The sequence below is a fragment of the Doryrhamphus excisus genome, chromosome 11 (genome assembly GCF_030265055.1).
Source record: "Doryrhamphus excisus isolate RoL2022-K1 chromosome 11, RoL_Dexc_1.0, whole genome shotgun sequence".
Taxonomy (NCBI): Eukaryota; Metazoa; Chordata; class Actinopteri; order Syngnathiformes; family Syngnathidae; genus Doryrhamphus; species Doryrhamphus excisus.
The window spans coordinates 4,722,737-4,738,981 of NC_080476.1; the positions used below are offsets into that span (position 1 = coordinate 4,722,737).

Consider the following 16,245-nt stretch of genomic DNA (forward strand, 5'->3'; position numbering starts at 1 on the left):
TTTGGAATGTGGGAGGAAACCGGAGTACCTGGAGAAAACCCACGCATGCACGGGGAGAACATGCAAACTCCACACAGGGATGGCCACATGGGTGGACACACCTTGAACACCCCTGGAATAAAGCCTGAAAGTTGTACACCAATGCTCAAATAAGCTTGATTACCATAAGCTTCCTGTGGAGGACGGTCATGTTACTCCTCCTCATGATGCTGGTTGGGTCATTCCACAAGAATCGCCAGTTTTTTAGAAGAGGAGGCTGTAGTGTTGCTTGTGTCTTCTTCTTCAAGCATCTTAAGATGCGTTTTCAATGTGAACAAATAAGAACATGTCACAGTCTGTCTTGGCTCAAAAGCTGCGATGTCTCAGCCAGCATGGACAGCTTTTGCGTCTCTTGCTGAGCAACATAACGCCGCCTCCTGTTGGCCCGGTACACCTTAAGCCTCTCCTCCTCCGCCTGGGGGTCCTCCAGTGCACCCTCCCACCTCAGACTCTCCGTTACCTGGACACTGAGCTGAGCCACACAGGCCGCTGTCATGGCGTCATCGCTTCTGCTCCAATCCAGCTCTTTGGGGGGTTTGTCTACCAGGGGTCGGTCTTTGGTCTTCTTGCAGGCCACTTGCAGCTTGCATGTTTGACCTCGAGGCCTCGTACATGCCGGCAGCAGGGACAAGTGCACGGCTTCAGGAGGCTTGACTGCAGATGACATTTAAGGAACTTTCATGAAACACATGAATAGTTCAGACCCAACTTCCTCTGCTTTACAAGATACAATCTAAACAAACTAAAGGCATCTCTTACATTATTACACATGAAACTCGACAGTGAAGCTGTAGTAAGTCCTTAAGTATAGCCACGTTAACCAACCGTTGTCACTATGGCAACATGTTTAAAAACACATGACCACTTCATCTTTAGATTATATTGTGATTTACCTGAATCCTGTGGAGACGTGTGTGGAGCAGCAATGCCGTTCTTCCTATTCTTCCTTTTCTTGCTCTTCTTTTCTAAGCTACTACAAGTCTTCATCTTGTTGATGTCTTCCTCCGACATGCGGCACAAACAGGCTAACAAGCGAAAGCAGCTAAATCGTATTGTTTCCTGAACACAACAAATGAGTTAGTCGGCGAAGAAAAACTGCTTTAGTCCTTCGATCCTGAGACAATTAAGTTTTTATCTATGTTTTTTCTTCCGCCACTTTATTTTAAGCGGCATAAAAAAGAGTTGATGTTATACGACGCCTTATCTATCTGAAGCTACAGAACGCGTATCCATGGCAACAGCAGACGTTAGTAGAATGACAGCATATGGGGCGGAACAATTCTTCTCTAATAATGTTTCTACACGACACTTACGGTTGACACACCAAGCAGCCGACCTAGATCGCACTGGACAAATTAAACGTTTGAAAACTAAGAGTTGACTGTCCTTGTAGTAAGAGGCCAGAAAAGTTTAAATAGCCTTAAATGACCTTTATTAGCTATAATTACCTGTATCATGTGTTCGGTCATGTGTCGTACCGTCATGGACTCGGCAACTCGGCAATTGGACAAAAATTGGAGTTAAAATTGTCTCATGACTGATTTTTCTAAATATCAAATCGTCTTTATAGTAACACTATTTTGTACCAATCCTGTGAGTTACTTCGTAATTACGTTATATTGTGGTACTAAAATAAATTGGAAGTTTTGCTTGAGTTAGTGAAAAGCAAAAAAAGTTCTATATATAATTTATGAAGCTTCCTCTATATATAACTATACCGTATAATATGGTCACCCTCTTAAACTGCTGCCTCATTAAAGTCATCTGACGTCAGCCAACTCCTGACCGCCCACGTCATCACGCAGCCAGCTGATCGGCGTGGGAAGCCGGCTGATTAGGACGTGTGTGTGTGCGTGAGCGTGGGGAGGGAGGAGTTCAGAGGCAGTCAGGAGTTGTGTAAAAGGAGCTGAAGTCCCACTCTGTCTCCTTCACAGCTGCAGCCTGTGCAGTGGCTCACTTACGTAAACGACGACCGAGCCGGATGAATGTTCTGGATTCTACCGGGCCGCCGAGGGCGAGGCTCACGCGTCTTGCTGGACCGAACCGAAGGTGGGGAGAGTGTGTTTGCTTAGTCGTGGGCAGATTGCGACATGACTGATTGATTTGTACTGCATGGCTGACCTCAGTGACGACATTTGACAATGGACCGGTGCTGAGACTTCCCAAATCCAGTTCCCCTCTACAGGTCTCGGAACCGCAGCAGTGCGCGTCACATAGGAAGAGAGAGAGAGAGAGAGAGAGGGAGGGGTTAATGTGGTCCAGAATCAGACCTGGAAGTCCTAATGTAACGTCAGCAGGCTGGAAGGCTGCAAAGGAACATGTTGGCTTCATGTCGTCTTGAATGCACCGGCATTCCTCGTACTGTACTACTAACTACTGCTAATAGTAGTAATGTAATCATGGTAAAAAGTGCTGACTTGACTCCTACAAATATATATATATATTTTTTTATCAGCAGGCGATGTCCTTAAAAACAACTGTCTTTTATGAAAGTGTTTGACTGTGTGAAGAGACTGCTTACATAATTCAGCACACCAGTAATGCTGTGTCACGAGCCCCCCCCAACAGTCGTGTGACATAATGACCATCACATGGAGGCCATCGCTTCAATTTGACTCCTATAACAATTTTCTGTCACACCCTCATTGCTCGTGTGCATGTTCATTTGAGGGAACAGAGGATCACCTTGCGCACGCTCCTCACGAGGTCAGGACAGAGGATCAGATGGAGTCTAAAGTAGGTGAGCACCGGCAACTGGGCAGCAGCAATGGGCAAGACAAACTGAAGATGTGAAGTATTTGCAGCTGACATCAGCTTCCACTCTTCTGTGATGACTTTCGGCAGGATTTTGTAATGGGTCCATGTGTGTTCCAGTTCTTCCACACCAGACTCCTTCAAGTGCACCTTTATGGTCCTTGATTTGTTCATTGTGAACAGGTTGGGGCCTTCCCCAGAAGTGTTCCTGTAAAGTTGGACATGTACAATTGTCGGAGATGTCTTGGAAGAAAAATGAAGATTCAGTCTACTCAGAGGTGTCCAAAGTTCATCCCCAGGGGACTTTTTTTTAATGGTGTACCACAATATACTGACCGACATTGGAAAATGTGGCCTCCATATGCTAACATTTTTCTGTATGTGGCCCTCTGAGGAAAGCGTCTGGACACCCCTTGTCTAGTCCAACCTGACCGATTCATTCATGCACCATGACTCAGCAGGTCAAAGGATAGAGCACATGCTCAGCCATCTTTCTCCCGAGTACCCTGCTCATTAGTGTGCTCTGTGGTGTGCACGTTGAAGATGTGTACATGGTGTGCTACGTTACTTTGCTCCGGCGGATGACGCTATCGTCCACCATCCCTCCACGTGATTCCAGCCTCCAAGGAGACCGAGGAGGAAGCAATCATGGCAGCCACAGAGCATACAGAGCCATGACATCGACGAATGGGATGTTTTAAAGGCTGGAAGAGAAGGGGTGGAGGAGGCGAGGCTGTGTGGGAATGCACTTTTGGACATCCACAGCTGGAATGTGCGGAATGCTGGACTGCACTGTTGGGAAGGAGGGAGGAAGGAAGTCGACAAAGGAGGAAGAAAAAGAAGACAACAAAGCAACAATGCTGCTCCTTGTTAACACAGAGATGAAACAACGGATGATGGTGTGTCAGTCAGAAGTCGGGAAGGTTGTGAGCACATTGGACCAACACATGCTGGAAACAACATCCTCCAAACAGGATTAGCAAGAAGTCTGTGTTTGAATTTGCGCACTTCCGTACTTACACTGCGCTAAGTATACTGTGTGCCGAGGGTGGTTAGGCTCCATTACTGCTCTGTTGAGTGCACATCATGACGGCACATTTTGTCATAAGTGGCCAAGTGCACAAATAGAATGTGTTCCATGTGATCCAGGGATCCTTAAATGTTGAATGGTTCTGGTCAGTCTTCAGGTCCAACATCCTCCCTGAAGACTTGTTTGATTTCCTGTTTACCTCTTCTGGCTGGAGTGCTAGCATGTGCTAATCAACACAAGTTGTCATGAGGGTACAAGTAGTGGCCGAGACAGAAATTTTTCATTGGGGTAGTCACGGTGAGCCCATTACTCACATAGTGGTGGGAATAAGTTGATCCCCGAAATGTCTAGATGGCCAGTAGGGTGGCTGGAAAGTGACCAACCGTGGCCACGTAGCTCCGTCACTGGGTACATCTGTAGCTGACTTAAATGAAAGTACATAATCAGAACACACACACGCTCAAATAGGTCTTGGTGCGTAACCATGGTAACCAACGAGTAGTCTAGATGGGACAATGAGCCTGCAGAGATGATGCACAAAGCTAATCTGGCAAATCATCTCATGTTTCATCAACATCACGTCAGTCGTCAGATGTGACACACACACACACACACACACGCAGGCTAGAGTACTGTAAACAATGTTGGTGTCAGGGTTAAAGTCTTTCATAAATACATAGTGTTTTTAATGAATACACACCATCTCATAGCCACACTCTTTAAGTTTCAAATATCCTTTCTTCTCTTTCTACAGGAGCCTCTTCACCACGGAAGATAAACAAATAAAAATGAAGTTTGCACTCCTGACCCCTTCTATCATAATGTCAAAGATGGCTGACACACAGCAGTTCTTCACTGGCAAGCTTTATGTTCCTGAAACATGCTAAAGCTGCCAGCTGAAGAACTGTTCTGGTCAGAACTGACCCGCAGGTGAGGAGGAAGATGGATATACAATATAGAAAACAGCTTTAATATGTGCAGTATTTCTGTATTGCTGTTTGTCCTAAATAAACCTTTCTGCATTTTGATTGTTTGCCCCTTATTTTGATATTAAAATAACTTTCTTTAACCATCGGTTTCTTTCACCATGCATTCATGTTAATTACTGTACACTTATTAACATGGAAGGAACATTGTCATATAGTCCAATGAGATGTTAAGACCAACTCCGGCTTCCTCCCACATTCCAAAAACATTAACATAAAACATGAATTAAACACATTAATTGGCGACTCCAAAAGGTATAAATGCGAGTGTGAATGGTTGTTTTTCTATATGTGCCCTGAGATTGGCTGGTGACCAGTCCAGGGTGTACCCCGCCTCTCGGCCGAAGACAGCTGGGATAGGCTCCAGCACGCCCACGACCCTCGTGAGGATAAGGGATAGAAAATGAACGAATGAATGTTAAGACCAGCAGAACCATGAGAGCTAATTAAGGCATCAAATAAAAACACATCATGTCTGTTTAAAGCCAGAAGGCATCACCTGTTGGTATGACAGTTGGTGATGTCACACCTAAAGGGCGAGGAGCATCAAGTTTGTAAAATGTATGAAAAGTAGTCAAGTAGGGCTGCACGATTCCACAAAAAATGTCTTATTTTGCTTTAAAGAAACTTTTGTATGCTTCTTCCTGGAAAGACAGTTGACAAGGACATTCTTGATAGAAGTTAATAGAAAGACTGAAAATAATCCATCAAGTCCCATTAACGCAGTTTAGTGGATGAGTTGAAGCACTAGCACAAAGGTCATGACGCGGTGTCTCACTACGACCACTTGGTGGCGCCACATTTCCTAGAAAGCGCAGCTGACAACCTGCTGGTGATTGTTGAAATTTGTTTTATACCTCCACAAATGTGGCCAGCTTAGTCACGTGTGTGCATAACATGGTGGGGGATATTGTTCTATACGACCCAAACGAACAATCAATTGAAAATATCCTGAGCTTCTTTCCTCGTTTATACAATTAGGAGGATTACAATCGATTTACGTGGACATTGATATATCTTTGTCTGAGACATGACGTCACGGTCTACACGTGCCACTAAAGAAGACAGGCGGGTCTGAACCTTGAACTGGGTTCCTACGGATTTGACAATTCAAAACTCCATATACTTTTTCCCAGACTCAGTAGATGTGTAGCATTTGAGCTGCAACACTTAAGTGATGAACTGAATACTTTTCCAGACCTTCAAATTTAGAAAACCAAATTCCATGCTTCTGTACGAGCCCTAAAGTATAACCGTGAAGTCTAAAGATATGTCACCCTCTGTCATCTTAAGAATGGAGGAAAGTATGAAAAAAGTATGCTCCTCCTGGTCATAATTCCCGCCCCCTCCAAGTGTGCTGACTAACAAACAAATGTCTTCCTTGGCGGAGGTATGGGCCATTAAGAGAGGTTCTGGTTCGACTGAGCTCTGCACTTTTGGACTCTAGCAGACTGAGTCAGCAACGCGCGTGCGTGTGAAGCCACGCGCATATATGGAAAGCTTTTACGCACCGCGTTGCTGCGTGCACGCTACCACGCACGGGGATGGGCTGATTGCTCACTCCATCTGAGCAGGAGGACATTTGGACCTGGATGACACCACAGACATCACACTGATGGAGAACCTCTGAGGGAGACTCCTCAGAACCAAAGAACCTTCCGTCCAGACCCAAACGCACAACTTTTTTTTTTGTTTTAACCATGGCTATCAACACCGACGCTTCCTTCGCCAGCAGCGCCCTGGTCCAGAGAGACGCGTCCAACCCGGGCGACTTCCAGGACACGGAGAAGCTGCTGAGCGTCGGTACCGTCGAACCGGGCGGCCAGAGCAACGTCAAGACCTCCGAATCGCTCGACCTGCGGGGCAGCGTTCGCTCCCTGGACGCCGAGCAGAACGGACACAGGTCGCCGCTCAAGTCCGGCTCGGTGGGCCAGCTGGCGGCCGCACCCAGGTCCTTATCCCGCCTCAGCTTGGCCTCCCCCATCCCGCCCGGGTCGGTACCGCCCAGCTACCTGTGGCTGGCAGTGCTGTCGTGCCTCTGCCCCGGCGTGCCCCTTAACGTGTGCGCGCTGTGGTACGCCAGCGTGGTGAGTTCGCAAGTTTGGCTGTGCGCACGGGGATGTGTGCGTCTGACACCTGCTCTCGTGTTTCCCGCCAGTCGAGGTCGGTGCTCAACAATGGCGATGTGGAGGCAGCCCGGAAGTACGGACGGGTGTCACTTCTGCTCAGCTGCTTGGCCATGCTGTTGGGCGTGGCCGTCATTATCTTCATCGTCTTCACTATAGGTACGGACTGACACGACCGCTTGGGTGAGGGGGGCGCATCACCTAACCATTGTGTGTGTGTGTGTGTGTGTGTGCGTGTGTATAGAGCTCCAGCAGTGACGTCACAGCAGCCTGTGGACTCCATCAAGACTACTTTGCACAAGTCAAGGAAGACATTGAAAAAGCACAAACTGATGAAGAAAATCCCAAAACACATTGGAGAGGTTCTGTCTGGCTCCGCTTGACCCAAAATAGCCCTTAAGGTCAGAATCAGAGGAGGGAGGGGCTGCACTCACACATGTCAATTAGAGATGTACACACACACACACACACACACACGCACGCACACAAACAGCTGGGATGAACAACAAGATGGTTCTCTTGGTACCATCTGACAGGCGTGACTTCTTTTGAGGATTTCCTGCAAGTTTTTTTCCCTCAAAAAATGGCCGACTGCAGTGTGAACTTGTTTTTTTTGTTTTTGTGGCCGCCAAAAAGACTAACCGGGTTCTGGTCCGGACTGCACAGAGCCGGCCCGATATCTGAAGCTGTTTGCGATGACCTATACTGCAAGACAATTCCCTTTGACCTTTCTATGTTTGTACTGTATGACTGGTTTACCGTGCCATACGTTTGTTTGCATGTGAAATAAACTTGAATGAGCATGATGACCATCAGCCACTTCCATCATCTTAACAACATCTAACATCTGTCCAATAAATCGCCATGGCATGAGTAGGTACTTTGTTTCTAGGTAGAATTGGTGAGAAAACAGGAGGGTGGGTGAAGATGTCCATGACTCCGCACACAACCAGAAAGTCCCGCCATCTTACACCAATTTTCAGATGAACGAGTTGATGGGAGGAAAGCTTTCTTGCCAGCAACAAGAGATTCAGGATAACACTAAAAGTGTTTAAAGAGATACAACAACATAAAAACTAAAGTATGGAAAAAAGTCAGGAAACAAAACAATGTCAGGAAGTGATAAAATAACTAATAAATTAACCCAATAAAATGATTCAAACACAATAAATGAAATTAAAGCTGAGAGAATGAAGAGACTTGTTTGCGAGCAGAAGAAGAAAAGAGCAGCACTTTCCTGACTGACTTCACTGGAGAGAGAAAAAAATCAATAATGTTTTATTCTTGCATCCTGCCCCCTCCCTCGCTTTCTCCTTCCATCTATGCTTACTCCCCACCCTCCTTCCCAACCTCAACACACCCACCCTTCCTCTCTCCATCCATCCATTTTCTTATGTAGGAAACATCTTCGTCTTTGTTCATCATTGTTCTTGTCTTTGTGAAATGATTTCATCATATTGGCTTGGGTGTATAAAGTTTTCTTTATTAAAGAGCACATCGCTAATGACATGTCTACAAATGTATGACACAGTAATAATATGACGCGTTGCAGCCACTGACCTGACTTTTGTGGAGACATTTGTGGAGACTTTGGAGCATCCGTCCTTTCCTCCTGCTTTGCAGTGTCACATGATCAGTGCTGTGGGAGACGGGAGACCCAAAACTTTAGAGAGGCACCAACTACTTTGCTACCTTTTGCTATTCCACACTATTAGCATAGGATCATGTGGATGGAGTGACTTGTATTCACACTAGGCCAATCGCACTCATCTAAATCATGCTACGTTTGGCTAGTGTGAGCGAACCAATTTGCGCCCATGCACGGCATTCGTCCCCTCTTTTGGGGTGAGGTGGGCCAGAGTCCGGCATGATTTTATGCACATGCATGTGCATTGTAGCAGAGACAAAAAAAATGACTACAATGCCATTGCTCCTCGCAGGTTATTAATGATAACCACCACAATTTATAACATAAATAAAATTAACTCAAAACAATCAGCACGCTCGCTCACCTGTGACTACATTTGTGTATGAAAAATGAAGTCACTTAATTCATGCGATCATTCCTCTCGTAAGCAATTACTGACAGTGGCCACCCGGCACCATTGGCCTGGTCTGAGTATACCTTTGTAATGACACATTGATGACTTCAACTTCCATTTCTTTCAAAGTATATATACAAATATGTGATTTGTCTTCACATCTGCAGTTGCCACCAAAAAACAAGCATCCCTCGAGTCTTCGCCAACAAACTGATGACTCCTCACCGATTCCGGACTTCCTGCATTAAGGCTTTTAAGCGATTAGCGCTGCTTAAACCCGCAATTCTGCCCTCCATCTCTTATTTACACCACCTCCTCCTCCCCGTTCGGACCAATCATCTATTCACCACGCCGCGGTGTCACTCGCTGGCGTTCACGGAGTCGCCTCAGTGGTGTTTGTGATCAATCATTAATCAATGTCTCAGTGGATGAGACAGGCCACATGTAAACACTCTTCTGTGCTCAGCCTAAGCCAGCGTCCTGTGGTTTGATTTACTGGAGGAGGCACTTAGAGGCAAGCAGACCCCCAGAGAGGGAAGAGAACGAAGAGGTGGAGGGGGCGGCGGCAGAGAGAGCAGCCTCCAATTACAGGCTGAAACATTTAAGAGGTGGTGGGTCTAGAATGTTCCCCCTCTACCGGTCAAGCAGAGAACTGCACAAATCAGGAGAAGACGGGAACAATAAATATTCAGGAGGGAAAGACTTGAGAAACGTAATACCAATTTAATCCTCAAGGGGCTGTGTTGAGTCACTGCTGTGTGAAGCACTGTCAATCAAGGACAGTAAATGGATACGACTGTAAGCGTCCTTAATATGCCTTGTGCAGGTTTGGCCGCCATGATGGTAAGTGGAATGTGAACATTTTTTAGGCATTTATTTGTTTACATAACAATATATTCATTGTGTTCAGTAAATAATATTTCATTATATTTCATCAAAATGTACACTGTTGTGCACTTGGCCCCGCCCAGCTATCTTGTTTACCGTCATGGCGGACTTGCTGCCCCACGGTGTACTACACTCTGTTACATGCATTTGCGGCTGAGTCAACAGTCCTATTCATTTGGAGTCTTTGCTGTCAATCACTTTAAATGTCCACTGAAAGCTAAGAAACATATTATAGCGAGCAATTACAAAGAGACAGGGTGAGTGTCATTGGAGTTGTAGAGGTAACAGTAACCGTTATTGTTAAATGTTAATGCGAAATTGAAGACGGTGTTTGCCCTGTGAACAAGTAGTATACAGGAAATGAGGAAATTTAATAAAGCCGTCCTGTCCCAGCCTTTACAGTCCACATTGCCATGATGCAGTTTTTTTTTTAGGTGCATGTCAAGCTACACAGGAGCGTTTGGAGAAGTCGGAGTCGGCGTAGTGTATGCTTACACCAGGATCATTATCATAGCTTAACTTGAAATAATGGCAGCTGAGGAGCAACTCATAAAAATGGAAAATAGGGAAGAACAAGATGCAGGTAAACATTGTGATCGTCATTTCCGGTAACGATAGTAGTGGATTTGGGACAGCACTACACTGTTAAAATTAATGCACTTATAAACTAAGTACACAGTGTGCTTGTTTAAGTGTACTGATAGAAATATTCAATTTGTGACACAGCTAAGACATTTAACAATCACTGGAAAAAAAAATTAAATGACTTACTACTTTACATGTTTGTGAACAGATGACAGCAGATCTTCTGAACAAGTAACATTTAGTTTTGTGCAGTTCTTCAATGTGATCCTGGAAGGAAACAGATCCAAGATGAGACATGACACACAATCTAGTAATAATGTTCACTTACGATCAACACTGTCAGAGAGGTGTCCATTTAACGATATTTTATTATTCTGCTTGTACAACTCTACTGTATCACTGTTTCCAATATTTTGACTCTCTAAGGTAGTTAAATTAGGTTAGAAAATGCCAAAACTTGCGAAGACACTCAAATAAACCTCTAGTGTCACTAAATGAGGTTAATGAATGACTCAACTCAAAGTACAAAAGCATTTATATTACTGCTAACTAGTGCTTTAAGATATTCAACGTTTAAAACAACAGTTCATTTGAGAAAAACGTTTCTTTATTGTTTTTAATTTTTATTAAACAATGCCGGGCCAGAAGCAAACCAGACAGTGATGACAACTTGAGCGCCAGGGTGACAACTTGGGCTAAACAATCAACCTGTTAGTTCCAAGCGTTTTAAAATAACTCTACACAACGCAAAATGTATTTTCAGAGTCACACCGACTGGTGTACATCGGTAAAATATCACATGAATGTTTAAAATTGTCACTTTCGCCTCACCTACCTAGCCAAAAGTTGCCGGGGGAAGCCATGTTTGCTGACGTCACAGTCACCAAGCGCCGCAAACTGTCGCGATTCTACTTTACGGTCTTTACACCAAAACAGCACATCGCGACCTCCAGTGGTCACTGGCCGTAGCACATTTAGTGAATTTATATACAGTATGTGTAACATGTAGAAGACTTTATACTTGAACTTTATATAAAGGACTTTCTATGCTTTCTATACTAGTGAATATTTATTGTCTTAATACTTTGCCAAATGTTGCTCTTTTTACACATTTCTAAGGATTGCCATAAAAAACGACTTTATCCTTTGTTGTTAATTAACTTCTCTGTGAAAGTGAAATATTGTTGAAGCCTGCCCAAAGGTACGGTTGACCGTAACCTTTGGCCCTTGTGTCACGTGATGTGCAAAAGACGAGATGAAAGCGAGCCTGCTGACATTGAGAGTGTTTGCTTGTCTTTATTGAACAGTAGAAGTCAGTTGGAGGTCACAGTAAAAACTTGGATTCTGTCTTCCTGTCCTTACATTTCTTTCATGATGTTTCTTTAAAAATACAAAAGTGCTGTGGACAACAGCAGAGCACCTGAAGTGCAGCCCGGAGTCCCGCTTAGACCAGTCGGACCCATTGGAGCCAGAGAGATGGAGGAAAAAAAGGCGGTGAAGGAGTATGAAGCTGATGACCCCTCAGTGTTGGATCCTCCTGATGGACTGGATTTGGGGGGTCTGAGCTTGGGAGCCAAACTCACGATAAGACTTGTATTCTCCTCCACGACAGTCCGACTCCACGATGTACTGCTGGCCTCTGTAGCCTGGATACTGGTAGCACACGAAGCTGCAAAAGCAACACATTTGATGAGGAGGGACTTATATATGTATTTTTCCACACTAACAGCCACAAGAGGGTGGTGGACTTACGCTCCGCTCTGGATTTGCATGGATCCAACTTGGTTGTTCAACCAGCCCATGGCCTGCAGGGAGGGGTAGTCGTCACACAGTTCAAACTGGCGGCCCATCATGTTCTCCATCTCGTAGATGGTCATACGAGCATCTTTGTGGTTCTGGAAGAAGAAAAGGAGCTTGAAAGAAAGTTAGCGCATGAGTCGGTAGAGTGAAGTGAACTAACAGCGCAGCAGACGGGTCTGAAGGAGATCATCCTCTCGATGCGGTAAGAGTTGCTTCCGCTGTAGGCCTCAAAGCGAGGATAGTCTCCTTTCTCGAGGATGAACTGCTGGCCGCAGAAGCTGGAATGCTCGTAGCCGACCCAGCTGCAGAGCAGACAAAGCCCACGTTAGTGAAAAACCATTGGGGAGAGCCTGCTCATGAGGAGTCCAATGGCATTTGAGAGGAATACATACGCGCCGCACTCCACCTTGAGGGAGCGGATGTTGTCCATGCCACATTCCATGATGTTCTGGCAGCTGGCAGTGAACTCCATGCGCTTGCCCTGGAAGTGCTCCTGGTCGTACACCGTGATCTTAACACACAGGAGTAGAATTGGTCAAATGCAAGACAGCGCAAAGTACCAAAAATGCTAAGGCTATCTATATCCATGTCATCATGCCATCATGCCATATAGATACTGGAAACACTAAATGCTAACTTAGCATGTTATCGTCGACTAAAAGTACCAAAAAGTGCTATGGCAGTTCTCTAGTGTCGTTATGCCATGTGGATTCATACAGTGACTAATTAAAACTAATAATCATATAAAAAAATATTAGGGATGTCCGATATTGGCTTTTTAACTGAAAACCGATATGCTGATATTGTCCAAACCTCAAGTTCCGATACCAATATCAGCTGATACCGATATGTGTAACATGACATATCTCCGGTGGTGGAATGAACACATACAGAATGTGTTGTATCCAGAATTCCAAAATTGCATTTTTATGCTGATATGTCCGATAATTATCGGTATGGAGCCCAATTCCAATTTTGAATTATCGGAACTATCTGACATCCCGAAATAAAAAAATATTTTTCCAATGAACTGTATTCTAAATTAATTTCTGTGTGAATACACTCATTTTTTTTACATTTTTAAAGTAAAAATCACAGATTTCCAGATCAAATACAAACCTAAGAGTTTAGCGAGCCAAGCACTCAATGCTCAATGAGTGCACTGAGTTGGGCCGTGGCGCCTGCCAGTTTGTGTTAGTCAACATGTCGGCAATAATATATCCATCCATTCATCAATTTTCTATGCTGCTTATCCTCACAAGTGTCGCGGGTATGCTGGAGCCTATCCCAACTGTCTTCGGGCGAGAGGCGGGGTACACCTTGGACTGGTCGCCAGCCAATCACAGGGCACATATGGAAGATACCATACCCAAGCTCACCAGGACGTGATCAGACTTTTACAACAGAGTATTTAAGCTTTTCCTGGTAGAAACATTCTTTTTTTTACCAAAATGAGATATTCTCTTCTATTTCGTGTTATTCTCTTAATGGCCAACCTGAACATGAAACATGAAAAAAGTCATGACCTTCACCACACATCATTATGTTTGTGATCATTTCCAATGATTGGCAGGTGATGAGTCCAGTGGGACAAACTCACCTTCCACGGGCCCATGGGGGAGGGGTTGGTCATGGCCATCTTGTACCTGTGGAGGATGGTGACAAATGTTACTCAATGAATCAAAGTACTGTGTGATTCTGCCTCTCAAGGCTTGGTCCAGCATGAACTTTGACCTTCTGCTGTCTCAAAAACAAACAAGTCAGCTGTTTGTCCGTTGTCGACCTACCAAAGTGCTGCTCCACGTGTCGCAGGGTTCCACTGATGGGACTGCTGCAAGGGTGTGCTCCAGGCTTTATAAGCACCCTGTGTCGGTGGGGTTTGGGGGGGGCACCCAACAGGGGCAGACTGGCCGGTACTCATGTCAGCACTTTGCTTTGGACCTGGTCGTTTTGTTGTGCGGCACAGAGGGGTTAACACACACACATTGCAAAACAAAGTTACTTCTGTAGCACACACACAACCCCATGACCACAAGGGGGCGTGGCTAATCTTGAATTATATTTTGTGTTACAGTCATTTGTGATACAACACATATTACACTTGCTCAAGCAAAACTTGCTTGTGTGTGTGTGTGTGTGTGTGTGTGCATATGTGCTGATGCTAGCGCCTCTCAGACGTGACAAAGAGACATGCAAACTCAGCAGGCTGACGTGTAACCTCTCTCTCTCTCACACATACACACGTACATGCACACACAACACACACACACACACACACGTCTTCAAAACAATGCTCACCTAAAAAACTCTCGAGGGCACACAGTGTTACACGCATAAACATACAAAGAACAGTTAGAGGCGAGATGCTAACAGCTTGAACATGGTCAAGAATGGTGGAAGGCCATATTGGTATTGGTACATGAGGTCTAAGCACAAAAGAAGACATGAACAATGTAACTTACAGTATATGTAACATCACACATCTTTGACTTAAGTACAGTGGATACTTGGTTACTGTGTGCGTCGATTAGTGTCTTTTTTGGTCAACGTCAAGTGTAAAATATGGCCTGCATCTTGTCGCGTTATTAATATACTGCATCAGTCCAGATGTGTTATTAATGTATTTTAATGAGATATGTCTGATAATCATCAGCTCATTATCAGCATAAAAATGTGATAAAAATTTTTTTTCCCAGATCATTCATTTATTCATTCATTCATTTTCTACCGCTTATCCTCACTACGGTCGCCGGGGTGCTGGAGCCTATCCCAACTGTCTTCGAGCGAGAGGTGGGGTACACCCTGGACTGGTCGACAGCCCATCACAGTTTTCCAGATCATTCATTCATTCATTTTCTACCGCTTTTTCCTCACGAGGGTCGCGGGGGGTGCTGGAGCCTATCCCAGCTGTCTTCGGGCGAGAGGCGGGGTACACCCTGGACTGGTCGCCAGCCAATCACAGGGCACATATAGACAAACAACCATTCACACTCGCATTCATACCTATGGACAATTTGGAGTCGCCAATTAACCTAGCATGTTTTTGGAATGTGGGGGGGAAACCGGAGTACCCGGAGAAAACCCACGCATGCACGGGGAGAACATGCAAACTCCACACAGAGATGGCCGAGGGCGGGGACCGAACCCTGGTCTCCTAGCTGTGAGGTCTGCGCACTAACCACCAGACCGCCGTGCCGCCTTTCCAGATCATGAAAACCGATATTTCAAAAATGTGAATTCCACCACAGAAGATATGTCATTATACACATATGGGCATCTGTATCAGAAATTGAGAGTTGGACAATATATATCGGTATTTGTCAAAAAAAGCCAATATAGGACACCCCTATTTCTATCACAAATATCCTTGTTAGCATAGCTGACTAACAAAATGGCATGGCATTATGATGGCATCAGCAGTTCAAACAAAACAATTCTTGATGCATATAACTGAGGAATGAAAGGGATAATTATGTTCAACTGATCTTCAATGAAGACGTGCCTGTTCCCAAAGACAAGATGTGGCAGTGGGACACCACATGGACACCAGACACAGAGCGAGATGGACTCATGACCCTCTTCCAAGCCTTCCTCCACCTGTTCTTGGTTCCGGTTTTGAAAGTGATGGACATCTGGAATTTGTCGTTGGACATGGGGGCTAACACCATCAGCTGTGCGACTGGGAACTCACAGCTCACCCCTCCTTCTCCTGCTTCAGGCCAGGCCGGCGACAAGTCACCTCCTGCTTCGCCTTCATGCCAGACAGATGAACCACTTCTGCTTGTCCTTCCTTCTTTCCTGTCAGACCGATGACAAGTCGCTTCCTGCTTCTGCTCCACACCTGACCTGGTTGCTTGCGGCTTCTGCTCCACACCAGGCCAGGCCAATTCCCATCCGGTTCCTGCCATCGTCATCAGTTTCTTCCCTGGCTGAAATCCCTAAGCAAGCCGAAGACCCTCACCTGCTCCATGGTGGCAGTGGTGAATGTCCTGTGG

The 16,245-nt window shown here is 45.3% G+C and overlaps 3 protein-coding genes across 15 annotated transcripts in view; 1 reads left to right on the forward strand and 2 right to left on the reverse strand.

Annotated features, from left to right (window-relative positions):
• Nucleotides 1-11,330, reverse strand: part of LOC131138577 (F-box only protein 40-like) — a 29,776-nt gene extending 18,446 nt beyond the window's left edge. For 8 of the 13 annotated variants that reach the window (XR_009132107.1, XR_009132108.1, XR_009132111.1 and 5 more), the window contains exons 1-6: nucleotides 11,286-11,330; nucleotides 10,637-10,717; nucleotides 8,496-8,574; nucleotides 2,161-3,001; nucleotides 933-2,072; nucleotides 164-693 (exon numbers count right to left, since the gene is read on the reverse strand). The gene's annotated coding sequence lies outside the window, so the exon portion shown is untranslated. Of the gene's footprint in view, nucleotides 1-163; nucleotides 694-932; nucleotides 2,073-2,160; nucleotides 3,002-3,361; nucleotides 8,197-8,495; nucleotides 8,575-10,636; nucleotides 10,718-11,285 lie in introns of those variants that run through there. The other 5 variants (XM_058087615.1, XM_058087610.1, XM_058087614.1 and 2 more) reach the window with 5 other exon arrangements.
• Nucleotides 6,211-7,724, forward strand: LOC131138585 (trafficking regulator of GLUT4 1-like). The gene is made up of 3 exons (XM_058087627.1): nucleotides 6,211-6,896; nucleotides 6,968-7,094; nucleotides 7,180-7,724. The coding sequence occupies exons 1-3, from the start codon at nucleotides 6,510-6,512 to the stop codon at nucleotides 7,191-7,193; spliced, it is 528 nt and encodes a 175-aa protein (XP_057943610.1). The 5' UTR covers nucleotides 6,211-6,509; the 3' UTR covers nucleotides 7,194-7,724.
• A 396-nt stretch (nucleotides 11,331-11,726) lies between the features above and the next one.
• LOC131138584 (beta-crystallin A1-like) lies at nucleotides 11,727-14,154 on the reverse strand. The gene is made up of 6 exons (XM_058087626.1): nucleotides 14,038-14,154; nucleotides 13,851-13,896; nucleotides 12,643-12,761; nucleotides 12,411-12,552; nucleotides 12,203-12,345; nucleotides 11,727-12,119 (listed from the first exon to the last, which is right to left on the reverse strand). The coding sequence occupies exons 2-6, from the start codon at nucleotides 13,887-13,889 to the stop codon at nucleotides 11,972-11,974; spliced, it is 591 nt and encodes a 196-aa protein (XP_057943609.1). The 5' UTR covers nucleotides 13,890-13,896; nucleotides 14,038-14,154; the 3' UTR covers nucleotides 11,727-11,971.
• Nucleotides 14,155-16,245: the final 2,091 nt, after the last annotated feature.

Coding starts and splice junctions, on each gene's coding strand:
- LOC131138585 (XM_058087627.1), top strand. CDS start 6,510: ATGGCTATCAACACCGACGCTTCCTTCGCCAGCAGCGCCCTGGTCCAG. Junction 6,897..6,967: donor CGCTGTGGTACGCCAGCGTG/GTGAGTTCGCAA, acceptor GTTTCCCGCCAG/TCGAGGTCGGTGCTCAACAA.
- LOC131138584 (XM_058087626.1), bottom strand. CDS start 13,889: ATGGCCATGACCAACCCCTCCCCCATGGGCCCGTGGAAG. Junction 12,553..12,642: donor CTCAAGGTGGAGTGCGGCGC/GTATGTATTCCT, acceptor TCTGCTCTGCAG/CTGGGTCGGCTACGAGCATT. Junction 12,120..12,202: donor ATGCAAATCCAGAGCGGAGC/GTAAGTCCACCA, acceptor TTGCTTTTGCAG/CTTCGTGTGCTACCAGTATC.